This window comes from Balaenoptera physalus, assembly GCF_965194825.1.
Source record: "Balaenoptera physalus genome assembly, chromosome: 2".
Classification (NCBI taxonomy): domain Eukaryota; kingdom Metazoa; phylum Chordata; class Mammalia; order Artiodactyla; family Balaenopteridae; genus Balaenoptera; species Balaenoptera physalus.
This window is the reverse complement of record NC_138883.1, coordinates 65,872,450-65,900,016: the sequence shown is the minus strand read 5'-3', so window position 1 is coordinate 65,900,016 and position 27,567 is coordinate 65,872,450. Positions and strand designations below refer to the sequence as shown.

Here is a 27,567-nt window from a genome sequence, read left to right as displayed (position 1 = left end):
AGAACATACAACGGAACTCCCATAAGGTTAACAGCTGATTTCTCAGCAGAAACTCTACAAGCCAGAAAGGAGTGGCATGATATATTTAAAGTGATGCAAAGGAAGAACCTACAACCAAGATTACTCTACCCAGCCGGGATCTTATTCAGATTCGACAGAGAAATCAAAAGCTTTACAGACAAGCAAAAGCTAAGAGAATTCACCACCACCAAACCAGCTCTACAATAAATGCTAAAGGAACTTCTCTAAGTGGGAAACACAAGAGAAGCAAAGGACCTACAAAAACAAACACAAAACAATTAAGAAAATAGTAATGGGAACATACATACCAACAATTACCTTAAATGTGAATGGATTAAATGCTCCAACCAAAAGACACAGGCTCGCTGAATGGATACAAACACAAGATCCTTATATATGCAGTCTACAAGAGACCCACTTCAGACCAAGGGACACATATAGACTGAAAGTGAGGGGATGGAAAAAGATATTCCATGGAAATGGAAATCAAAAGAAAGCTGGAGTAGCAATACTCATATCAGATAAAATAGACTTTAAAATAAAGAATGTTACAAGAGACAAGGAAGGACAGTACATAATGATCAAAGGATAAATCCAAGAAGAAGACATAACAATTATAAATATATATGCACCCAACATAGGAGCACCTCAGTACATAAGGCAACTGCTAACAGCTATAAAAGAGGAAATCGACAGTAACATAATAATAGTGGGGGACTTTAACACCTCACTTACACCAATGGACAGATCATCCAGACAGAAAATTAATAAGGAAACAGAAGCTTTAAGTGACACGATAGACCAGATAGATTTAATTGATATTTATAGGACATTCCATCCGAAAACAGCAGATTAAACTTTCTTCTCATATGCACACAGAACATTCTCCAGGATAGATCAGATCTTGGGTCACAAATCAAGCCTTGGTAAATTTAAGAAAATTGAAATTATATCAAGCATCTTTTCTGACCCCAACGCTATGAGATTAGATATCAATTACAGGGAAAAAGACATAAAAGACACAAACACATGGAGGCTAAACAATACGTTACTAAATAACCAAGAGATCACTGAAGAAAACAAAGAGGAAATCAAAAAATACCTAGAGACCAATAACAATGAAAAGATGACGTTCTAAAACCTATGGGATACAGCAAAAGCAGTTCTAAGAGGGAAGTTTATAGCAATACAATCCTACCTCAAGAAACAAGAAAAATCTCAAATAAACAATCTAACCTTACACCTAAAGGAACTAGAGAAAGAAGAACAAACAAAACGCAAAGTTAGTAGAAGGAAAGAAATCATAAAGAGCAGAGCAGAAATAAATGAAATAGAAACACAGAAAACAATAGCAAAGATCAATAAAAGTAAAAGTTGGTTCTTTGAGAAGATAAACAAAATTGATAAACCTTTAGCCCGACTCATCAAGAAAAAGAGGGAGAGGACTCAAATCAATAATATTAGAAATGAAAAAGAAGTAACAACGGACACTGCAGAAATACAAAGCATCATAAGAGACTACTACAATAAAATGGACAACCTGGAAGAAATGGACAAATTCTTAGAAAGGTATAACCTTCCAAGACTGAACCAGGAAGAAATAGAAAATATGAACAGACCATTCACAAGTTATGAAATGGAAACTGTGACTTAAAATGTTCCAACAAACAAAAGTCCAGGACCAGATGGCTTCACAGGTGAATTCTATCAAACATTTAGAGAAGAGCTTACACCCATCCTTCTCAAACTCTCCCAAAAATTGCAAAGGAAGGAATATTCCCAAACTCATTCTATGAGGCCACCATCACCCTGATACCAAAACCAGACACAGATACTACAAAAAAAGAAAATTACAGACCAATGTCACTGATGAATATAGATGCAAAAATCCTCAGCAAAATACTAGCAAACAGAATCCAACAACACATGAAAAGGATCATACACCATGATCAAGTGGGATTTATCCCAGGTATGCAAGGATTCTTCAATATATGCAAATCAACCGTTGTGATACACCATATTAACAAATTGAAGAATAAAAACCATGTGATCATCTCAATAGATGCAGAAAAAGCTTTTGACAAAATTCAACACCGATTTATGAGAAAAACTCTCCAGAAAGTGGGCATAGAGGGAACCTACCTCAACATAATAAAGGCCATATACGACACACCCACAGCCAACATCATTCTCAATGGTGAAAAACTGAAAACATTTCCTCTAAGAACAAGACAAGGGTGTCCGCTCTTGCCATGATTATTCAACATAGTTTTGGAAGTCCTAGCCATGGCAATCAGAGAAGAAAAAGAAATAAAAGGAATACAAATTGGAAAAGAAGAAGTGAAACTGTCACTGTTTGCAGATGACATGACACTAAACATAGATAATCCTAAAGATGCCACCAGAAAACTACTAGAGCTAATCAATGAATTTGGTAAATTGCAGGATACAAAATTAATGCACAGAAATCTCTTGCATTCCTATACACTAACAATGAAAGATCAGAAAGAGAAATTAAGGAAACAATCCCATTCACCATTGCAACAAAAAGAATAAAATACCTAGGTATAAACCTACCTAAGGTGGTAAAGGACCTGTACCCAGAAAACTATGAAACACTGATGAAAGGAATCAAAGATGACAGAAACAGATGGAGAGATACACCATGTTCTTGCATTGAAAGAATCAATATTGTGAAAATGACTATACTACCCAAAGCAATTTACAGATTCATTGCAATCCCTATCAAATTACCAATGGCATTTTTTTTACAGAACTGGGACAAAAAATCTTAAAATTTGTATGGAGACACAAAAGACCCTAAATAGCGAAAACAGTCTTGAGGGAAAAAAACAGAGATGGCGGAATCAGACTTCCTGACTTCAGACTGTACTACAAAGCTACAGTAATCAAGACAATATGGTACTGACACAAAAACAGAAATATAGATCAGTGGAACAGGATAGAGAGCCCAGAGATAAACCCACGCACCTATGGTCAACTATCTATGACAAAGGAGGCAAGGATATACAATGGAGAAAAGATAGTTTCTTCAATAAGTGGTGCTGGGAAAACTGGACAGCTACATGTAAAAGAATGAAATTAGAACACTTCCTAACACCATACACAAAAATAAACTCAAAATGGATTAAAGGCCTAAATGTAAACCGAACACTATAAAACTCTTACAGGAAAACATAGGAAGAACAAACACTCTTTCATATAAATAACAGCAATATCTTTTTTGACCCACCTCCTAGAGTAATGGAAATAAAAACAAAAATAAACAAATGGGACCTAATGAAACTAAAAGCTTTTGCACAGCAAAGGAAACCATAAACAAGATGAAAAGACAACCCACAGAATGGGAGAAAATATTTGCAAATGAATTCAACGGACGAAGGATTCATCTCCAAAATATATAAACAGCCCTTGCAGCTCAATATTAAAAAAACAAACAATCCAATCAAAAATTGGGCCGAAGACCTAAATAGACATTTATCCAAAGAAGACATACAGATGGCCAAGAGGGACATGAAAAGCTGCTCAACATCACTAATTAGTAGAGAAATGCAAATCAAAACTCCAATGGGATATCACCTCACACCGGTCAGAATGGGCATCATCAGAAAATCTACAAACAACAAATACCAGAGAGGGTGTGGAGAAAAGGGAACCCTCCTGTACTGTTGGTGGGAATGTAAATTGATACAGCTACTATGGAGAACAGTATGGAGGTTCCTTCAAAAACTAAAAATAGAATTACCATATGACCCAGCAATCCCACTACTGGGCATATACCCAGAGAAAACCATAATTCAAAAAGACACATGCACCCCAATGTTCATTGCAGCACTATTTACAATAGCCAGGTCATGGAAACAACCTAAATGCCCATTGACAGACGAATGGATAAAGAAGAAGTGGTACATATATACAATGGAATATTACTCAGCCATAAAAAGGAACGAAATTGGGTCATTTGTAGACACATGGATGGACCTAGAGACGGTTATACAGAGTGAAGTAAGTCAGAAAAAGAAAAACAAATATCGTATATTAACACATATATGTGAAATCTAGAAAAATGGTACAGATGAACCAGTTAGCAAGGCAGAAATAGAGCCACAGATATGGCTATGGACAAACTATGGACACCAAGGGGGGAAGGCGTGGAGTGGGGCGTGGGGATGAATTGGGAGATTGGGGTTAACATATATGCACTAATGTGTATAAAATAGATAACTAATAAGAACCTGCTGTATTAAAAAAAAATTAAATTAAAAAAAAAAGAAATTTGACCAAGCACTTTTATGCATATTATTATATTTAAACCTTACCCTAATTATATAAGTTGAAAATTGTGGTCACCTTCTTATGTGTGTTTTTATTTAGTTTCATGAATGAAGAATTTGAGATATGGAAAGTTAATGTGACTTGTTTGAATTCACACAGCAACCAGCAGCAGAGACAGAGCAAAAGCCATGGTCTTTGGGGTCAAATTTTAGTATTCTCCCATTCTGTCATTTGCTGACCCTTCGGTAAACATTGAAACCTGTTTTACTCTAAATCAAGGGTTGGCAAACATTTTCTGTAAAAAGCAGGTAATACAATCTCTGTCGCAGTTATTCAGCTCTGCTGTTATAGTGTAAAAGCAGCCACAGACAATATGTAAATGAATAAATATTGTGTGTTTAATAAAACTAATTTACAAAACTATTTACAAGAGCCAGCAGTGGCTAGCAGACCTTAGTTTTCTGACCCTGCTCTAGATTACAAAAATTATCATAAACATGGGAATGGGTGCCATCTGCATCTCCTTTAAGGAAAGGAGGCCATGCAAGAATTGCATTAGGAGGAAGAAAACATTCTTTTAATAATTGTAATAGTGACAACCAGTACTTTTTGAGTGCTCATTAGATGTGAGTCACAGTTTCTAAGTTTCTCCATTCACTTATTTAATCCTCATCACCATCTTGAGGCAGCTGGTTTATTATCCCCTACTTATGGATGAGAAAACTGAGGCAGGGAAAATTGAAGTTACTGAAGTTCATACAGTTAATAAGTGATAGAGCCAATAGTCAGGTCTAGAAAGTCTTTCAGAATCTGCCACTACTTTGTAGACTCAGTAGTCCTTGGGTCAAAGATCTATTTTCTGGAAAGAGAAAAAGATGTTAACTCATCACTTACTCTGTTGTTCCTCATCCCTTTTCTGATTCCTTGGATAGCCATCTAGAGGATGTTGGGTTGTAACCTCCTCAGGAACTTCCCAGGTATAACCTGCAACCAACCGCCACAAACAGAGGGCAGGAAGAGACTGAAGAAAGAGGCAGACCACTCCAGATTGGTAGGTGGCAGGTTTAACAGGAAAGGGAACTTAGGAGGCTTGTCATGGGCAGCCCCAAGACAAGAAATTTCCCCACCCCCAGAATCTTAAAGGTTTATATAGAGGCCTGAACTGGGTTCAGTCATACGCACAGTCCAGATAGTCTCATCACCACACTGTTATCTCAAGGCCGTATCCTTGGGGCAGCTTCTGAGGGCAGGGAAGGCAAGCAGAGCACAGATTCCAAGGACAGGGGAGGAGAAGAGGAGTCCAGTTGCCCGGGTTCAGCTTGAAGGTCAAACCGATAGTCACGTCTTCTTGATGACCACCACCCCCGCCTCAACAGAGGAAGTCAGCAAGTCAATGTTCTAAACCTTGGACGTTAAAAATTTTAGAGTAGGGTCTTTAACAGGATTTCAAATTAACTATGAAGTATGCAGCGTTACCAAGTAATTACTCTGAAAGGGACTATCACTGATGTACTTTTACAAAATAGATTAAATAAAAGAGCTAAACACAGTTCACATGCTTTAAGTATTTTCCCAAATCTCACTGTGTAATTTCCAGGAATAAAAATAGAACCCATCTAGCCAAGACATTTAGAGGGAATTTCCCATGTCCAGTATAATCAATCTCAAGTGGCACCGTAAATAATCACATGTCCTATGTCCTTCAAAACCCGCATTTTTAAGGAGATAAGGTTGAAAAACAGAAGAGAATATGTTGGAAGTTTTGAGATATGAGAGAGGAGGCCATGGTTCCTAGAGGTCCAGGATCATCTCTGCTGCTGTGTCCTGGAGCCATACAAACTAGGTAATGATGCTGTTGGCAAAGCTGCAAACAAAGAATTACAGTAGGGGCTTCCCTGGTGGCGCAGTGGTTGAGAATCTGCCTGCCAATGCAGGGGACACGGGTTCGAGCCCTGGTCTGGGAAGATCCCACATGCCGCGGAGCAGCTGGGCCCGTGAGCCACAACTACTGAGCCTGCGCGTCTGGAGCCTGTGCCCCGCAACAAGAGAGGCCACGATAGTAAGAGGCCCGCGCACCGCGATGAAGAGTGGCCCCCGCTTGCCGCAACTAGAGAAAGCCCTCGCACAGAAACGAAGATCCAACACAGCCATAAATAAATAAATAAATAAATTTTTAAAAAATTAAAAAAAAAAAAAAGAATTACAGTAATTCAGTCTGGCTGTAACAAAAGCATGTAAAATACTTTCAAAATCAACAGATACCAGACAGGATTTAATCCTTTCTATGTGTCTTAAATACATTTTTTTAAAAAGCTATTACAGTAACCATGTATGTTCATCAAAAAGTACTGAAATCAGCTTTCATTAGATATTTTCCCCACTGTATATAAAAACATCCATTGCCTAACTCTTCTTTGGAAGTAATTTTGAGTAACTGGATACAATCTAGAGCTGCCTTGTAAAGAAAAAAAACATTGGCTGGGTTAAGGTTCAGATTCAAAGATAGATTTGAATAAATGTTATTCACACTACCATCTGGGGGTAGTGGGAAGACCCACAGGAAATTTTTATAGGCAGTGCCGTTGTAAGCCTTCTAAAGTAAAAGAAAATGGAGTAACAAAGACCTCATTCTTTCTGAGCACACCTTTTTCTAGAAGATGCTGAATGATTCCTGAAGTGGGGCAATCTGCCCCTGACCTGAGGATTCATAGAGGTAGCCATATACTCATTTCATATGTGTCGTTTGTAGTACTGCTCTCAGGTAAACCAGATTCATGGAAGTTAAAGGCTGCGCTGCTAATCTAGAAAGACGGCAGAGAGATGTCACCCATCCTTACTTCACCGCTGCCTCAAAAACCAGACAGAACTGCATTTAGGCTCTGAAACCACAGTGATGAATATTTCTATTCTTACTTGATTTCTTAACATTATTTGAATGTTATTTTAATCGACAATAAACTCAAATTAGGAAGAAACTGGGAGTACAGAATTGCAAAGGTGTCTCCATGCTCTTCATGTAGATAAGATTGAAGCAGTGAATCCGATCCACCATAATGTAGAAGCTTAAGCTGTGGGTTCAAGACGCTTGAGTTTATCCTGTCTCTACCTATTTCCAATCCATGATTTTTCTTAAAGCCCCAGGTTTCTCATCATAAAAATAGGCATAGTAATAACACTTACCTCATAGAGTGGCTATGAGTATTAAATGAGATAATATATATGAAAGCTCCTTAAAATGGAGCCTACCTAGTGAGAACTCAGCATTATAATGCTATCAGCATTATAATTACTATAGCATAAGCTTGTCCTTTTTAAAAAGCATTTATTTGTAATACAGTAGGGCAAATGGATAAAGTAAATGGTAACTAGTAATCAGGGAAAATTCCATGGGTTTCAATTACTTCAGGATTAGTTGTAGGATCTTTAAGAACTGAATTATCTGTTAGTTGGATCATTGGGCTATTACTGCCTAGGTAAGACCACAAGAGAATTGTTTTCTCTCAAGACTAGAAAAAAAGGAGATAGTCAGTAGACCTCCTAAGTTTGCCCTTTGACCTGTGGACTGGAACAACTTTTCTGGGGTGCAGAAAACTAGGTCCCAGATTATCAAAGGTGGTCTCCACATTAGGCTGCTTTACAGCTTTTGAGCAAGGTGGTAACACTTGGAGGACATTTTCTTCCCTACTTTCTGTCTCCCTGACTCTCTTTTGTAAACACCCCTTTATAGCTTCATCATATTTCTCACAGATTATTGCTCTATACAGATACACGTATACCACACACACACACACACAAATTAGACCTTAAATTAAGGAAACAAACAAATCTTTTTTTTCAGTGTTAATATTGAATTGTCAGTCATTTTTCTGTAATTTTACCACATCATTCTTTTATATTTAACCAATTAATGGTATTTATTGAATATCTCTCACTAGGTTCTGTTAGTTGGCAACATTATGATCTAGGATTTTCAGCTGTGTAATCTCAGCAAATAATTTCTCTTCTCTTTGCCTGATATTTTTTATTATTGTATTTTATTATTTTGATATTATTGTAAATTTAGGCTCTTGGATTGAAAGAATTCAACTCTAGCATTCTGTGATTCTGTACTAGCCATCTTTTTCTATCAGTAAATTTATTCAATTGCAGATGCCATTTAATTCCTCTAAACAATACTTTTGGTTTGGCACAAAATTTCTGGTATATAATCAACTTTATATTGCCAGGATTCATGTTTACTTCATTGAAAATGATGCTTCAGAAGGACAAAGGCATCTTTTGAACCAAAGTTGCCATGTTGTTGCCTTTGGCACCATGATAGCTTTCTCTTCATACCCATTTCCTTTCTAACATTATAGTGTCTTTATAATTTGAATAGAGATGTTGTATAAAATGTAAATGAAAAGGTCTTCCTAGTTATGAATTTCAGTCAGGATGGTGGCACAGGTAACGTTTTGTTTCATCAGGACTTGGTTGATTTAAAAGTAGAAAGAAATATGCCAGTTAATTATTGGTGCAGCTAATATTATTATTATTTTATTAATATAAGTACATTCTTTCTCATACTTTCAATAGTTTCTTTTGACATTTGCATTCATTTTATAAGAATATGAAAAATAATTCAGAATTAATTCTTTATACATTTTTTATTCCTCAACATAATTTGTTATACCATGGTTTTCCATTTACAAAAAATTATTCTTAGTACTGACTATTGGATTGTCTTCTAATAATTTTTATAGAAAAAGTACTTTCCTGGTGTATTCTCCAAACCATTGCATGTCTGAAAATGTATTTTTCTTGACCTCACATATAAACAATAGCTTGCTGAACAGAAAACTTTGTTATGGGAAGTATAACCTTTTGCCATCAAAACTGCTAATGATTCTTTTGGCATTTGTAGTCATAAAGGAGAAGTCTAATTTTTGTTGCCACATAGTAACTTTGTTTTTCATTTGTGTGTGACTGGGTGTTGGTCTCTTCATTTCTTTTGCTGGGAACTTGGTGAGTCCTAATTGATTTTGAGAACTTAAACCCTGCTTTAGACCAGGAAAGTTTTACCTACTATTTGATTATCATAAGTTCTTTGTATGTTTAGTTCCCTCCTTTTGAAAGTCCTATTCAATGCATAATGATGAGCCTATATTGACACATCATACACACAGCATCCATAGTTTATGTTACCGTTCACTCTTGGTTTGTACATTCTATGGGTTTGGACAAATGTATAATGATGCGTCCATCATCATGCCTAGTATCTCACTGCCCTAAAAATCCTCTGTACTCTGCCTATTCATTCATCATCCCCCAGTCACCACCCCAACCCCTGGCAGCCTCTGGTCTTTTTACTCCCCATAGTTTTGCCTTTTCCAGAATGTCATGCGTTTGGAATTATAGTATGTAGCCCTTTCAGATTGGCTTCTATCACTTAGTAATATGCATTTAAGATTCCTCCACATCTTTTCATGGCTTAATAAGTCATTTCTTTTTAGCACTGAGTAATATTCCACTGTCTGGAGGTACCGCAGTTTACTAATTCATTCACCTACTAAAAGACATCTTGGTTGCTTCCAAGTTTTGGTAATTATGAATAAAGCTGCTATAAATATCCATGTGCAGGTTCTTGTGTGAACATAACTTTTCAACTCCTTTGGGTAAATACCAAGGAGTGTGATTGCTGGATCATATGGTAAGAGTGTGTTCAGTTTTGTAAGAAATTCCCAAACTGTCTCCCAAAGTGTTGGTACCATTTTGCATTCCTACCAGCAATGAATGAGACCTCCTGTTTCTCCATAACCTTGCCAGCATTTGGTGTTGTGTGTTCCAAATTTTGGCCATTCTAATAGGTGCATGGTGGTATCTCATCATTGTTATTTTAAGTGTATAAACTTGTTAAGAGTAGGAACTATATTTTTTTAAAAAATTTTTCATTGAAGTATAGTTGATTTATAATGCTGTTCTAATTTCAGGTGTACAGCAAAGTGATTCAGTTATATGTATATATATATACTATATATATTATATATATAGTATATATATATTCTTTTTCAGATTCTTTTCCCTTATAGGTTATTACAAAATATTGAGTATAGTTCCCTGTGCCATACAGTGGGTCCTTGTTGGTTATCTATTTTATATATAGTAGTCTGTATCTGTTAATCCCAAACTCCTAATTTATCCCTTCCCCCATTTCCCCTTTGGTAACTCTAAGATTGTTTTCTATGTTTGTGAGTCTGTTTCTGTTTTGTAAATAAGTTCATTTGTATCATTTTTTTAGATTCCACATATAAGCGATATCATATGATATTTGTCTTTCTCTGTCTGGCTTCCTTCACTTAGTATGATAATCTCTAGGTCCATCCAGGAGTAGGAACTATCTTGAAGTTGTCATTTTTTGCATGCCCTTCACAGTAACAAAGACAATGCCTTAGAGTTGCTAGATACTAAAGAAGTACTTAGCAGATTGTAGAATTTCATCACAAGATGGTATTTGAGGTCATTTGGCTAGCTCAACATCCTTATTCCAAAGAAGAGAAAACTAAGTCTCTGATAAATTAAGTGACTCACCCAGGACCATACAACCAGAGCCAGATGGCAGCCCATATCTCCTGAATCCTAACCCAGGCTATAGTCCAATAATACCAAACCGATGATTTTATGTGAGTCATCACTGATGCCTTTGCAATTTTCACATCTTGATTTTTCCTCTGTAAAATAGAGATAATAAGCCTATCATTTGATGAATAGAAATTAAAAATGATCATCACAAGGGACATTGTGATTGATAGGAAATGTAGAAATGCTTACTAATACTATGAAGTACTATTTTAAACAGTATTAAAAATAGATATGACAACAAACCAAGGCTCTTCTGGCATTGGAACTCAGAGACTAACCATCTTGACCCTGCATCTTCTCATTTCAGGGGTTTTACTCTCAGGAGTTCAACTCAGTATGGAGTTTGCTATCATTTTTCACCGTGTGTTTATGTTGTACCTCCATATGAGGAGCTTAAGGAGCTTTACAAACATTAGCTCATTAATCCTCCCAAAAACCTCTCTAAGATAGGGCAGAGGCATAAATTATTATTCCTATCTGGAAAAAAATAGCCTAACTTATCTCTCTTAATTGTACTGATACTCTAAACCATTGATTAAATCCTAACTTATACCCTGTACACTTAAAATATAATATTTTCTTCCCCTAGGATATTTTTCTTTCTTTTTCAATGTAATGTCATGAAGATAAGTGTGAAACCATAATGACAGGTCTGGTGTTAGAAGCTCATTTGCAAAGCACAGGATAGGCGATAGGTTCCTCCTTCCCCATATGCTCTACTCATTTTCTAAAAAATATCCTTTATTGCCCCTCAGTCATGACAGGAGAAGTGACTTTTAGGATTTAGAGGGACGTTTCGAGACCAATTCACTCCTTTATCTGTAAGCCAAGACCACCAGCAAGAGAACCAATGGATCCATTCAACCATGCCATCCTAACTCTCTATAAAACACTGGTGCAACAGACTTCAAAGCTTTACAAAAGCAGCAATAGAAGTTAAACTTTCAGTCTTGTGTGCTTTGCTTAGGCATGTGGTTCTCACTATAAAGATATTTGGAGTTAGACTTTGAGGATGTTAGAACATGACCAAGACATGAGAAGAATCTGAGGCCAAGCAAGGTTGTTTCATGTAAACGATTGCAACAACACACTTGTCCAGTTAGAGCAGTTGCCCACAGTTCAGGTCAGTGAAAAGGAAAATGAATAAGAATGATAAAGACAAAGTGAAACTAGTACCCTATCACCCCTCAAAGTTTATCAGAGAGGGTAAGAGTCATCTTGCAACTGATTTGAGAGATATTCCGTGTTTTATTATTATTTTTTAAAAGACCATCTCAGACCACCATATGATATTTTTCCTGTCTCATAACAGAATAAAGTTATGTAATAATCTGATGCCAGAAGATGGTAAAGGCTAAAGAATCATTGCATTTTAGAGACGGGGTACTGAGGGCACATAAAAGTTACATCATTTACTTGAGATCACATAACTAATTATTGCCAAACTAGGTGAAGGCCCTAAGTTGTGTTTCTTTCCCTCCCTCAATCCAAGTTGCTTCTTAGATGTTCAACTAAAATACCTTTATGCTTAGATGACTTATGTTCGACCTTGCTGCCAGATGAAGGAGTTTAATGAGAGAACTACCCCCCAGTGTATTTAATCTTGTTTTGGGGAACAGACAGGAGAGGCGTCTTTTCTCAGAAGAAAAGAAAACATGTTCTTCTAAAAGGAAAATTAGCTTTTTCAAGAAACTGCTCTCAAAAATTTCTCCTGGACCTCTGCTTTGTTTAAGCTATGGAGTGTTTAAAGAATGAAGTTCTTATTACATTTCCTTTTCACAAGGTTGTGGAATATTGCTTTGAGCTAAGTAATCAGCAGAGCATTTTACCAGTTGGCTAATATTTAGTCAGCATCTCTCTACTACCTGATATAACAGTTAAAGAGTGTTTTGCCGTTATATATTAGTTAAACTTCTAAGAGAAGTTTACTAACCTGAGAGTGTGGTTAGTATTACTGCACATCTGGGAATACTGAAAACTAGCAAAAAAGGAGTTGAATTGCCCTGGGCTGCCACCACAAAAGCAAAGGAAAGAGCTAAGAAGCAAATTCCCAATGGTCCAGACCCACAGGAAAATGTCCTATTTATTTTAGGTGCTATGAAAAAAAAATCAGAAATATGAAGTTTATAGAGCTGGCTATACCTCAGCCTCTTCCAGGTCAGGGAGGAATAAATTAACGAAACAGAAGGGTCTTTCTAATATTGACTTTTTGTCCTTAGTATCATCTTCCTCTTTTTTAGTGGTGTTATCCCCCACAGCCTGACTTTCTTCCTGCATTCTTGCTGTGTCCCTAGAGTTCTTGAATTCATTTACTTCCCATCTGTATGATTCTTGAATAACAGTAATACTTCCCTAAAATACCAATTCCTAGCTGTTATACTTCAAGTAACACTCTGAGCTTTGTGATGAGTTCCAGGAGTGGCTTCATAGGAAATAACAAGTAAGTTAGCCAGAGATAAGTCTGGAAAAATACGGTTTGATGAAGGAGGCGGGTGAAGAATAGTCAACTGTGTATGGATGAGAGAGTTAGAAAACACCACGCAGCAGAGTTGAGTGATTTCATGAAACAAATTAGTCCAATAATCTGTCCTCTCCTCTGTGTTCCACATTATCCCTGGGGATTCCTTTTGTGTTGTCCTTGCTCCCGTGTTCTCTTGCTTTCCTTCTTAATGCTATTTCATCCTCCAGGTGTGGTCTTTATGATGGTTCTTCTTTCACCTGAACTCACAGATGAGTTCAGGTAGATGGGATCCACAAATAATCCAGAGAAGAAAATCACCTTCATCCGTTCTCCAGAATTACTGGTTTTTAAAAAATATTTATTTATTTTATTTTTGGCTGCATTGGGTTTTAGCTGTGGCATGTGGGATCTTTCATTGTGGCGTGCGGTGGTCTTCGTTGTGGCACGCAGGCTTCTGTCTCTAGTTGTGGCGTGTGGGCTCAGTAGTTGCCGTGCGCGGGCTTAGTTGCCCCGCGGTGGCATGTGGGATCTTAGTTCCCCGACCAGGGATTGAACCCGTGTCCCCTGCACTGGAAGGTGGATTCTTAACCACTGGACCACCAGGGAAGTGCCCTCCAGAATTACTTTGAATGGAATCAGTAAGAGTTAAAAAGCACAGTGGGTATTGTAAAAAGATTTCAAAATGTAATAATGTAAAAATAAATGGCAATTAATGCCTCATCTGCTTATGAAAAGAGTGATTGTGGGATTTTAAGAAAAGGTATAGTATAATGGCTAAGTTGCATTTATATCCAGCACCCTTTCCCCCTTATTGCTAAAAGTTACCTTTCTGTAATTGCAGACTAGTTTAGCATCTTAACAATAATGGACATGTTTTTAAAGTGCATTCTTTACTCCAGGGAGACTCTGTAATAGATACCAGCATTTTAGTAATGATACAAGCAATCTGTAAGCTATTACAGTTTTCTTTAGAGTAACGTAATCTTCGTATTGTTTTGTATGTCTGGAATTTTAATAGTGTTTTTAATTTAGAAAAGGAAGTATATAACATATTACTAATTACATGTGAATATGAACTACGCACACGACCACTGAGCTTGATTCTTAAAAACAAACATGTTTAAAAGTACTTAACCTAGTGTAGGGTAAGTCACAAAGAAATTAAAGAATGCACACAGGGCTAACAGCAGCTTTCATGGAATAACACATTGAGGGTCTTCATTTTTAGAATGGTTATTAATTTTGGTCTACAGCTAAAAAGTAGCTAAGAGGAATAGAAATGCTCCTTTCCAAATATAATTAATGTTTTTTGAACAGATGAAGGTACAAAAAAATTAAAACATAAATATGAGTGTATTAAAAGAATGTTTAGTTTTTCCCTTGATGACACCATTCATCGAAGAGTGTCCAAGAATTTCTAGTATTAATAGTCCTGGTGGCCCCTAATGCTTCAACTTGATTGGTGAGGATACTAGATTGCAAGAACAAGTAAGATCTTTTTCTAGGTCAAAGGTCAGGCTAATTAGGCCTGGAGGTAAAGATGGCATCTCACTTATCTGCTGCCTAGGTGAACAGAGGGTAGATGATTTTTCTTAAAAATGAAAGTGTTCGCTGAAACGATTTTGATTTTAAATGGTTAAAATAAATCATTTAGTGTTAGAATCTAGACTTATACTGTCATGTACAATTTAAAAAGTATTTTGGCACACATCCCAGACCCTCTTCAAGGAGCTGATGGAGATGTGCTTGGTGAATCAATTCAGGGGCCTTTACTGCTATTTTTAAAATCCAGCTTTTACATTAAATAAACCAGTTTGTTATTTTGCAAGAAGTTATAATCTACTTAAAACTGTCATTCTCTGTTTCTGACTTGCAGTTAGATGGTATTTCCAAAATGTCAGACCTAGATTCTGCTTCTACCGTCACCATAATAAAATGTGACAGCCAAGATATTATATCAGTACCTTTTCCATAATTAGCAATAAGGATCCTGCCAAGGGTTAACTAGAAAAGTTTCATAAATGTTTTTCTACAAATGGTCCTGAAGGCAGTATTACGCTTTTAAAATCTGCTAATGTAGCAAAGACTCATGACAACCAGGAGACAAATCTATGAGCAAAACTGTTTGGGGAGAATAGTTTTGTACTGTATGATGTATGGTATGTAAATGAGCTTATTAGGACTCTATTTTATTATTGGTGACCAATTTGATAGAGGCATTTAAAAAACAATATTTCTGCCTGACTCCTAGAAATGAAGAAGATACATTGATATAATTGAGAGCAAATGATTGCATGTCGTGCCATTTAATCATGTCATTTTTCAATTGCTGTTTTTTGCACTTCACTGCATGCTTATAGAATATTTAGCTCCAATATAGATTAAGTCCCAGAGTTTGCAACTGAGCTGAGTTCCTATATTGGCTGCAATCTTTTAAGTTTGGAATCAGGTAAAATATGAAGATGTCTTTTGTCCATATTTTCTTCAAAATATGCAAGTCGTCATTCATACCTCACTTGAGGTGTTTTAATTTTTTTGGCTGCTTTGAATTACTCCTTTACAATTCCAGGTTGGAAATTCTTTTTTTTTCATATTTTTTAAAGTTTTATTTTTATTTTATTTGTTTATTTTTTGGCCATGCCGCGTGGCTTGTGGGGTCTTAGTTCCCTGACCGGAGATTGAACCGCACCCTCAGCAGTGAACGCGTGGAGTCCTAACCACTGGACCACCAGGGAATTCCCTAAAGTTCATTTTTAATAGAATCATTTTTCTGATATTCACTTCCACTTTGGTTTGGGGCTAGATTTATTTCTTTTTTTCTTTTTCTTTTTTTTGACTAGATTTATTTCTGACATCATGTCTGTTAAATTCATGTTTGCCAAAAGAGCCAAAGCTGCCCGCTCAGCCCATTCCTTATCTGTGATGGCCACCATCTCCTCTACCAGAACAAGATGGCTCACACAGGTCAATACACAACAGGTTGCTCACCATTCTTTTCAGTGGGGTTTTCAGGATAATATAGATATGGGTGTGCAAATTTAGAAAAAGGGTATCTTGCTTTAATACTTGATATTTCTTTTCCCTGTTTCCTTTTTTTTCTCTTCCTATCAAAACTGTTAATCTTGCTAGGTCAGTTTATTTATTTTTTATTTATTTATTTTTTTCTTATTTGCAACATACACTATACACTAGGTATAGTTAAGTTAAGCACATAATTGGCTCAAGAATGGAGATGTCAGGACCAAATATGCTGACCCCTTGCTGGAAACTTTGATAATCATTTGCCTAATGAATGTTTCTTACTTTTGTTAAATCTCTTCATTATTTATATGATTTACATCTTTCTCAGAAAAGAGATTATCTCCCACTGTCTGCTAGAATATGAGGTCCTTGAGGGCAGAAAGTTTTGTCTGTTTTGTTCACTGATGTATCTCAAACACTGAGAACAGTGCCCATTATAAAGGTGTTTAATAAATGTATGTTCAATTAATTAATTAGTATTTTTTCCACCTCTGCTATCATTAACTACCCTGGGCTTAAGAATTGCATAGGTTATAAATTCTTATCATATTTGCAGGCTTAGGAATGGGTATAAGATAAACCCCTGACAGATATATGGAAGAAGTTGTTGGCTCTCTGATCAACAGTAACTTTATGGCTGTGGCCACTTCTGGTTAGAACTCAGGGGCAGAGATGGTCTGAAAATGTCAAAATTTTCCAAGCTTCTTCAGCTCTCTTATGAAAGGCAATGTAGCATAGTGTTTTCATGAATTGGCTCTGGGTTCAGGTTGCATGGGTTAAAATCCTTTGCTGCTTATTTTCTGTTACTTAACCTCTCTGTGTCTCCATTATCTCAGTTGTAAAATAGGTAGATGACAGCAGTGTATGTCTCAGAGTGCTGTTGTGAGGATTAAATGAGTCCATACATATAAAGTACCTAAAAAATGCATAGCACACAGAAATACACAAAAACATTTGTCATTAGTGTAGGAGATTAGTGAAAAATAACTAAGAAAATACTACTAAGAAAAGAACTCTAGCAATTTATGGCTCAATGATTGTTGGTTATTATTTTGCATTCAAGTAAAGCTTGATTATTTGAAGCAGACATAGCATTATTTTTATTTTGTTTTGGTTCAGATACATATAGTCAACTCAGAATCATCTTTGGTAAAGTATATGAAGTCTATCTGACATGTCAGGTCTCTCATTCTTGTACAGATACTAACAACACAATAGATTACAATTTCATAAGATGTATCTAAATATATATGAAACTCATCACTGCAATAATTACACTTAACTAACATTCTTCAACTCCCACATTTTCTTCAACTCCTTTTCCAGGCATGCTCTTCTATGTATACTTTTCTGTTATGTTTTATGATGTCTCTAGAAGTTAGGACAGCTATATTAAAAAAAGGAACTGTATTTTTTTTATCATATAGCCGAATGTTTTATCTTTTGACTGAGATTTATAGGTCTGTAGTTGTAACTGTATCCCAGGAAACTTTATAGCCATTACTTTAAAAAAAATAAATAAAAGTTCTACATTTGCATTTGTAAGTGTATTAATCAGTGTATTGATCCATGGTTGCAGAACCATGATAACTGACTGGATGGTATTGGTAATATCGAGTCTGTTGTCATAACACACTCTAAAGGAATGGAAAATTATCTGATTATGTCATCAGTTTTGTGGTTGACAATATATACCTGCCGTTACTGAGAGATTTTAAAAACTAACAACTTTATTGAGATATAATTCACATACCATGAAATCTAATTTCAAAATGTTGTTACTACCCTGAAAAGAAACCGTTTACCCCTCAGCAGTCATTCCCTATATCCCGCGACTGCAACCCCTGGCACCTACTAATATACTTTCTGTTTCTATGCATTTGCCTATTCTGGCCATTTCATATAAATGAACTCGTACAACACATGGCCTTTTGTGTCCAGCTTATTTCACTTAGCATAATGTTTTCATCCATGCTGTAGTATGTATCAGTACTTCATTCCTTTTTATTGCCAAATAATATCCCATTGTATGGATATACTGTTTTTTTTAATCTATTTATCTATTAATGGATGTTTGGGTCATTTGCACCTTTTGGCTATCATGAATCATGTGGTTATGAATTTGTCTACAGGTTTTTGTGTGGTCATATGTTTTCAGTTCTTTTGGGTATATACCTAGGAGAGAAACTCCTGGACCATATGGTAATTCTGTTTAACTTTTTGAGGAAATGTACTGTTTTCCAAAGTGAGTTCATCATTTTGAAATCCCACCAGCAGCAGATGAGGGTTCCAGTTTCTCTATCTCCTCACCAACATATATTGATGTTTTCTGGTATATTTATTTATGTCTTATTTCCAGCCTCAACCACTGCCACACCCCAACACACAGACAAATTTGCATATAAGTTCCATGAGAGCAGAAATCTTGTTGCCCACCGTTATATCCCTACCAGTGAGAATAGTACCTGGAACGTAGGAGGCACTCAAGTACATTTAGATGGATAGGTGGATAATTGAATTATTATTAACATCACATTCCACTCGAAATTCCATGCTTTTTAAAATGTTGCAAAAGTTATGGTTTCTTGGGCATTCCCTGGTGGTCCAGTGGTTAGGACCGTGTGCTTTCACTGCTGAGGGCACGGGTTTGATCCTGCAAGCCGAGTGGCACGGCCAAAAAAAAAAAAAAATCTGTGGTTTCTTGACCTTTTCTTATGTGAATCCCCCAACTGTAATGCCTGTCCTTCTTCCCCTCCACATTTTCGAACTTCAGCAACTTTCATGGCCTAGTTCTAGTCCTATGAATCTTTATCTACTCCAGCTGGTAATGATCTTTCTCATCTCCAAAGTCAGGCCCATAATTTAGCATGTATATCAATTGCACATTACTTTTCGGTCACAGCCTCACTATTTACACAGCACATTCACCTCACTTACCTCATTTAAAACCTACAACAACCTGATGGGTTAGGTCTTATCAAAAACCTTTGCCTTGCATTGATAGCTCTCATTTTGAGTAGCCAGAGGCTTCTCTTTACAGCCAGATTACAAGCCCTTAAGATCAGGTACCACATCATATTATATGCCTCTTATCCACCAATGCCATTCCTGTAATGAAAATTATGGTGTTTGGCACATAATTGATACCCAATAAATGTTTATTGCTATAGGAAATATCATTCATGTGATCTTTGCCAACCTTGCCCCCAAATTATGATTCCAAACCAACCAGTCAAAAGCATCTTCTGGAGAATCATAGAGGTACCAGTATAGCCTCTCATTTTTCCCACCTGCTATACATTCTTCTCAGACCATGGCTGTAGGCAGTAGCATTACCTGATGCCTTGTACCTTCCAAACAGTCATCAAGGTTTTGATTACTATGTAAACTCTCTGAGAGCAAAGCTTCTATTTAATTTAGCACAATGCCAAATATGTTAGAGTTATTAATTAGTAAATGACTTACTTGATAAAAATAACCAAAAGGAGTAAAATCCCCAAATACAGTACTCAAACAATCAGCATTCTTTTTTTTAAATTTAATTTTATTTTTTTATGCAGCAGGTTCTTATTAGTTATCTATTTTATACATATTAGTGTATATATGTCAATCCCAATCTCCCAATTCATCCCACCACCACCCTCCCCCTCCACTTTACCCCCTTGGTGTCCATACGTTTGTTCTGTACATCTGTGTCTCTATTTCTGCCCTGCAAGTCGGTTCATCTGTACCATTTTTCTAGGTTCCACATATATGCATTAATATACGATATTTGTTTTTCTCTTGCTGACTTACTTCACTCTGTATGACAGTCTCTAGATCCATCCACGTCCCTACAAATGACCCAATTTCATTCCTTTATATGGCTGAGTAATATTCCATTGTATATATGTACCACTTCTTCTTTATCCATTCGTCAGTCGATGGGCATTTAGGTTGCTTCCATGACCTGGCTATTGTAAACAGTGCTGCAGTGAACATTGGGGTGCATGTGTCTTTTTGAATTATGGTTTCCTCTGGGTATATGCCCAGTAGTGGGATTGCTGGGTTTTATGGTAGTTCTATTTTTAGTTTTTAAGGAACCTCCATACTGTTCTCCATAGTGGCTGTATCAATTTACAATCCCACCAATAGTGCAAGAGGGTTCCCTTTTCTCCACACCCTCTCCAGCATTTGTTGTTTGTAGATTTTCTGATGATGCCCATTCTAACTGGTGTGAGGTGATAGCTCATTGTAGTTTTGATTTGCACTTCTCTAATAATTAGTGATGTTGAGCAGCTTTTCATATACTTTTTGGCCATCTGTATGTCTTCTTTGGATAAATGTCTATTTAGGTCTTCTGCCCATTTTTTGATTGGGTTGTTTGTTTTTTTTAATATTGAGCTGCATGAGCTCAGCATTCTTAATTATATTAAAATTCTGGAGATCGTCAAGCAAATACTAATAATATAAAGTTATCACTGGCTGAAAAGATCTATTCATTGATTGATTCATTATTTTTTTTAGCCATTCAATAACAATTAAAAAATAATTGGGGGTGGGAGGAATTGGGAGATTGGGATTGACACATATACACTATTGATACTATGTATAAAATAGATAACTAATGAGAACATACTGTATAGCACAGGGAACTCTACTTAATGCACTGTGGTGACCTAAATGGGAAGGAAATCCAAAAAAGAGGGGATATATGTATATGTATAGGTGATTCATTTTGCTGTACAGTAGAGACTAACACAACATTGTAAAGCAACTGTATTCCAATAAAAATTAATTAAAAAAATAATTGATCACCAATGGGTTTGGTCTTTAGGCTCTTGGCTACAAGTGTGACTCCAGAATCAGAACTTACAACTTCTATTTTTATACTTCTAAAAAACTACTAGGTTAATTTTCTTATCTGAAAAACTAAGTTCCTCTGTTTTCTGTAGAACAATGTTCTCAAACTTTAACATGCATTGTAATCACCTGTAGGGCTGGTTAAACCATGACTCATTGGGGCCCACCCCAGAGTTGCTGATTCACAAGATATGGAGTGGCACCAGGGAATTCTTGTTTCTAACAAGTTTCCAGATGATGCTAATACTGGTTGGCCCGGGGAACACACTGAGAAATTTTGCTCTAGAAAATTTGGTCACAGGTAGCAGACTAAGAGAAGACAATTGCTCACCCCATGTAATTAGAATGGTAAAATACAGAAAGTGCAAAAAGGAAGAAAAGCACATGAAAAAGTGTAGAAAATCCTTGCAACAAAGAGATGGAGCTGTCTGCTTTTATATGATCCTATTTAAACTAGAAGAATGTGCCTATCTTTTCACTTCTCTCTTTTCTCTCTGTATATTTCCTCACGCCAACTACGTTGAAGGCAGGTACATATCATATACATATACAGATTGAAGTTTCTTTGTTGTGCTTGCCACATAGAAGGCATATTCAATAGATAGTGTTTAAACAATTGATTCATCTAGAAGGTAAAGTCATGTTTGACTTTATAAATGGAATTGCTTCATAAATAATTTTTTAATTTGACACATTACCTAAAGTCCCACCACTTTGTTTCTATTGACCTACCTAATGATGTTACATTAACTGCTAAATAAAATTATGTAAGAGATATAGAGACAAATTTCTTTGGAGTTTCTCAGCTAGATTTAATTTTTTTCTCTCTGCTTTTACCATATACCTGGTTTTGGTATTTTTTAAATTTCATTTTCCTCCTCATGTCTTTTTTCTCTATTTAGTTCTTACATTTTACTTTTTGTGCATTTTGGTTCTTGGTCTAATTGTAGTTCTTTAATTGTAGGCTTATTTATATCCTTTTGTAATAGGAGGTGACAGTATTATTTAATGTCAAGAATATGGGTGTACATTTGACTCTTGGACAACATGTGTTTGAACTGTACAGGTCCACTTATACTCAGATTTTTTTTCAACAGTAAATACTACTGTACTCTATGATGAGTGGGTTGGTTGAATTTGCAGATGTGGAACCCTGGATACAGAGGAAACATGGGCTGGACATAAATTATAATCAGATTTTTGATTGTGCTGGGGGTTGGTACCCCTAACCCCAGCATTGTTTAAGGGTCAACTGTACAAGTAAATGTAATCATTCTATGCAATATGTGTGCATATATACATAAATTTAATGTATAATGAAGAATAAATTACCAATATTGGAAGGCTTACCTTCAGTGATGTTAAACTGAAGCCAGTGGCAGGAATGATGTTACATCACATTTGGCTCCATAATATGAGTGGTTTCAACAGTCAGAGAAGTTCATAAAGCAAGTCAGGAGAGGAGAAAAACCCCACATAAACCAAAAACACCCCTTTGTATCACCACTGGTGAATTGAAAATCAGATTGATAGTTTATAAGTATAAAGCAAAAATCTTCCGTCTGTTGGCAGCTCTCTTATAACATGTCCAAAAAGATCTGTTTAAAGGGTTGGAGATTTGTAAAGGAAAAAACAAATTAGAAATTTTGATTTTCACTTTTATATACTTCTCAACTTTTATAGCAAATATGCTTTTTGAGTAACATGAGGAAGCTGAGTAGAAGTGTGAAATAACCAAATTAAATAGGTCATTAGAGACTTAAAAGTAGAACACCGAACTATATTCCAACAATTGGATTCTAAAGTGATACTAAGACAATGACCTCCATACTAACAGAGGTAGCTTTGTAGGAAAAAATTCCTAAGGTTACCAAATAATAATGATACTAAATACATAACTAAATACAAAAATAATGATAATTAAATACATAACTAAATACAAAAGCATTTGGAATAACTTTCTCTTAGATATATTGATAATTAGTTCTCCTTCTTTCTTTTTATATTTTCTTTCCCACTTCTTTCCTTTCTACTTTTCTGGGAAGACAGTATGGCTGTGCTTGGGAACCAACATGATCTCATTGGATATCAAGGACAATGCTTCAAAACTGGCAAAAATGAAAAACCTTATAAACTTTTCTGTTCCTTACTTCCTTTTCCATCTGCTTTACTCTCTCTTTTCTCCAACACACTGGGTACTCCCAGGGTCCCAGGCTACTTGCTACTGGACCTTCTGTCCTTATAACCACAGCCACCCAACTTGGACCATCTGGCTCACATTGTTTCCCTGAAGATTTCACGACTCCTCCAATAGCAACCTGCACAAACTTCTGTTAGCACCTACCTCTCTGTATTATTCTTGGTACTGTATAGTCCACCTCCAATAGACTCTCAGCTCCTTGAGAGAGGGAGCAGTAACTTGCTCCTTTTTGAAGCCTCCATGCCTGAAGCAGTGCCTGGCAGATGCAAGGTGCAATACACATTTGAGGAGGTCTGAGAGGCAGGGATGAGTCTGTCTTATTTCTGTGCCTTGCTTAGATTGCTTAGCTTGGGTTTCTGTTCTGTTCTCTGAAAATGTAAGCCAAAAATAGTTATAATAATCATTTTGTTCCTATGTCGTTATATATAACATTTCTCTATGCATAGTGTATCATGGAAATAATGTGAACTCTACTGATTCTAAGAAACATTACCAGCAAATGCACTGATTTTATTTAGTATGTGTTTGTGATTATAAATAAGCATGTACATTTTAATGGTTGTCATGGAAACACATTTATGTAAAAGAATGTTATCTTATCAATTATATCACTTAGATGTAAAAAAGTACCGAAAAATATGTTGGCCATGTAAAATTCTCAGTGTTCCTCTCCTTTTAAAAGTAGTGTTATTTCCGAAGTGTGCATATAGAATAATCTAGAATGTACACTAAGTTCTTTGAATACTTAAAACTTTTTAAACTGCAGAATTGTGGAGATCTGAAAATCAGATATTGAGTGTCAACAGTGTCAACAGTTTTTAAAAACAGCTAACACAGTTTTAAAACCCGTAGACTGTCATTAAGATGTGGGGTGGGGATCATCTGGATAGTTAAATACTGGATACAATCTAGATACTAATAAAAAGTTATGGCCAATCACCTTTATGAAAATTTCCCCTAGCAACCTCACATGTCCTGTTTCAGAACTTTGAAAATGCCTGTGAGGTGAATGAAGCCCATTTGGGCTGCTTTGTGAATATCACCTAATGTGGCTGTGCTAAGTCCACACATACCTTTAGTGTCATCCATGGCAAGTTCTCATTTAGCTACGAAACATAGGGACTTTTTGTTGGCTGGAGAAATGCAGTCATTATTTTAGTCAACTTAAATTGGAGTTTTGCAAGATCCAGTTTTGTGACATGGAAACATCTCTTTTGATTTTTCTAGCCCTTTATTTTTAACAATTTAATGACAAAACACAAACAAAAAACCAAAATCTTCAACATGTATATTCATAGAACTCATTTGAATCAATCCCAGTTGGCTATATTATTATCTTGAAGTGTTTAATATTGGGCCAAAAAATGACAGATATTAAGTGGGCTTGATAGTTTGACTTGCTCAACAGTTCTAGAGCAAGAGAGCAAATTATTGAAGGGTGTGGGTGTGTGTGTGTGTGTGAGAGAGAGAGAGAGACAGAGAAATAGAAGGAGAGAGAGAATGCATGTGGGGAGGGTCAGTTAGCAGGATTGGGAGAGGTAATGGAAACAATGCCTATTGCTTTGGTAGACCCTCAAGTTTTATCTTTGAATGTGTAGGGGTTTCTCCTCATTCAGCATTGAACTAATGAATAGCATCAGTAAAGAAATTTGTCAGACCTGATGGTTCTATCAGGAGTTATATAGGAAAATAGTAATGATCCCTAGGAAAATAAATAAGGGTAAGTTCAAGAAACATAACAAAAAATGCTGTACTGGTATAAACTGAATAATAAAATTCCTAGTCATATTTTGCTGTAAATAGAGGTATGGGAATTTGTCATTCACCTTATTTAAAATTCAAAAATATTAAAGGTACGGGGTTCTCTCATTACAGAAATAATAGAATTCCAGCCATTACTGAGTTAGGGTTGTTTAAATGGCTGTAGCATGTATTATATCAATAAGTGGAACATCTGTATGAGACGTCCACCTGCTGATCTACTACCACTCTGCACATTTCAATGAACTGCACTTAATCATTTTAAGACTTCTTCTAATGAAGCCTTATCTAGATTAACATTTTAAGCACAAATACTTTTAGGCATTAAAACTCTAGCACTAAATGAAATTGCATTGTCTTGTTTATCCTTGTTGATTAATAAGCAATCTGTTAACTGTTAGAACAGTCCAATTGTGGCAGTAGAAGGAGATTAGTAATTCAGTGATGTTTGTGGATATAATCATCGTTTCTCCCGAAGGCTTTGAATTAGAGTATCACTTACACGCTGTCCGTAGGCAAAGAAGAGATATAATATTTTTAGACATGTGTACCCACTATTTTGCTTGAATCGTTCAGCTTAGGGTCACTGCAGCAATACAAATGCTTCTGGGGGCAAAATCTTACTTTGATGCATGCATATCCTTCTTAAATAGTGTGAATGTCTATTAAAAGAAACACAGCAACTAACAAATAATGCATTAATAATCCAGTATCCTAATTTCTGTTTTCAGAACATTATTGCTTTGTTAATCGAGTTTCGGAAGAGAAATGTTGCTTATCGTTTTTTTCAAACAATAGCTGTTATATATCAATTTTTTTGCAATCTTATTTAACTTATTTCCAGCCAGTAGAAAAGTAAACTTTTGGCTCCAAAGAATCTAAGAGTAAATTTGGAAATACTCCATTTCCTTTTGGAGGACTTTTCTGTCTTTTGTGTTTCCTATGACCTTGAATCAAAGCATGTCAACCTGTTTGGCATAAATGCTTTATTTCATTAAGTTAATCACCTAGATATCAAGGTGGGACCCGACATTTTAGATGTAGAAATCAGTTTAAAAAAAGAAAAAGGGAAGAGGAATGAGATGCAGCTAAATTCATCGGCATCAGTTGGGTGTCTGTAGACGATCTCTAATCCAAAGGCAACTCCAGAGTCCTTCTTGTCCTATTGTTCGCAGCTGAGCGTATCACTACAATTTAAAATTATGGTGAAAGAGGGTGTTTTATGTTTTAGGGAAATCTGCCCTAGAAACACTAATGGATCCATCCCTTTTTCTGTTGCAGTCCCTCTGTTGTGAAATAAAGCAGCGACGTCGTGGAGTGGCCTCCATCCTGCGATTATGCCAACACCTTCTGGATGACCGGGAGACCTGCAATCTGAACGCGGACCACCAGCCCATGCAGTTGATCATTGTAAATCTTGAAAGAAGGTGGGAAGCCATTGTCATGCAAGCCGTCCAGTGGCAAACACGGCTACAAAAGAAGATGGGAAAGGAACCTGTAAGTGATGATTTCTTTTTTAAAGCATAATGCTCTCTCATTTTTCTTAGAAAAAAGAAATTCTTTCAGGGCTTGGAAAATGTGTTCGTCTTACAAGTGGTTTTGCTAACTAAAGGGATAGCTCTCTCTAACCGTTAAAAGAAACTGCTTTTATCATAACACAGAGATTCATTTGCCTACCGATAAGATGTATTTTAGTCTCATTGTCTTTTAAAAAATTCATATGGAGACTTTGCTTAACCTTACCAAACTAAGGTTTGGTAAACCTCACCAACAATATCGTTAATCATACAATACCCCATGAAGATTTTGCTAGGAGGTGGTTTACCACTCTCAGAGCATATGGAGCAATGTGTATGCTTTACAGACAAGGCAACAAAGTATACAGTTTACCTTTTCTTTACATGATATGAATTAACACCATCCACGTGTAAAACAATCTCCATTGCTCCTGCTTAGATCTCCTTCCAATACAGTTGCATTGCTGAGAACTAGCAAGTTTCCTCTGAGAGTTTTAATGCAGTGCTCAAGGTAGAGGTCGGGACCCCTTTTAAGAATTTTCCAAATTGACTGTAAATTCAAGCTGTTGCTAGATGAAGGAAATATATATATATATATATAACTAGAGTTGTTTTATTATAATGTAGAATACACACTTGTCCAGAAAACCTTAAGGGAGAGGATTTATTGATAAAAAGATTACATTCCCCAAATGACCTTGAAGTTAGTGTCTGTTAGTTGAAGGCCTAATTCTCATGTTTGACTTACATAAATGAAATACACACACGCATACATACATACATACATACAATGGAAATTTTTTCTTGTATATTTATATTATCAGTTCTAT

The 27,567-nt window shown here is 36.1% G+C and overlaps 1 protein-coding gene across 7 annotated transcripts in view; it reads left to right on the top strand.

The window, feature by feature from the left end:
- AKAP6 (A-kinase anchoring protein 6) overlaps positions 1-27,567 on the top strand; it is a 583,646-nt gene that overhangs the window by 502,787 nt on the left and 53,292 nt on the right. For all 7 annotated transcript variants that reach the window (XM_082451989.1, XM_082451988.1, XM_082451985.1 and 4 more), the window contains one exon: positions 26,502-26,717. In XM_082451989.1, the coding sequence (XP_082308115.1) occupies positions 26,502-26,717 (216 nt within the window). The remainder of the gene's footprint in view (positions 1-26,501; positions 26,718-27,567) is intronic.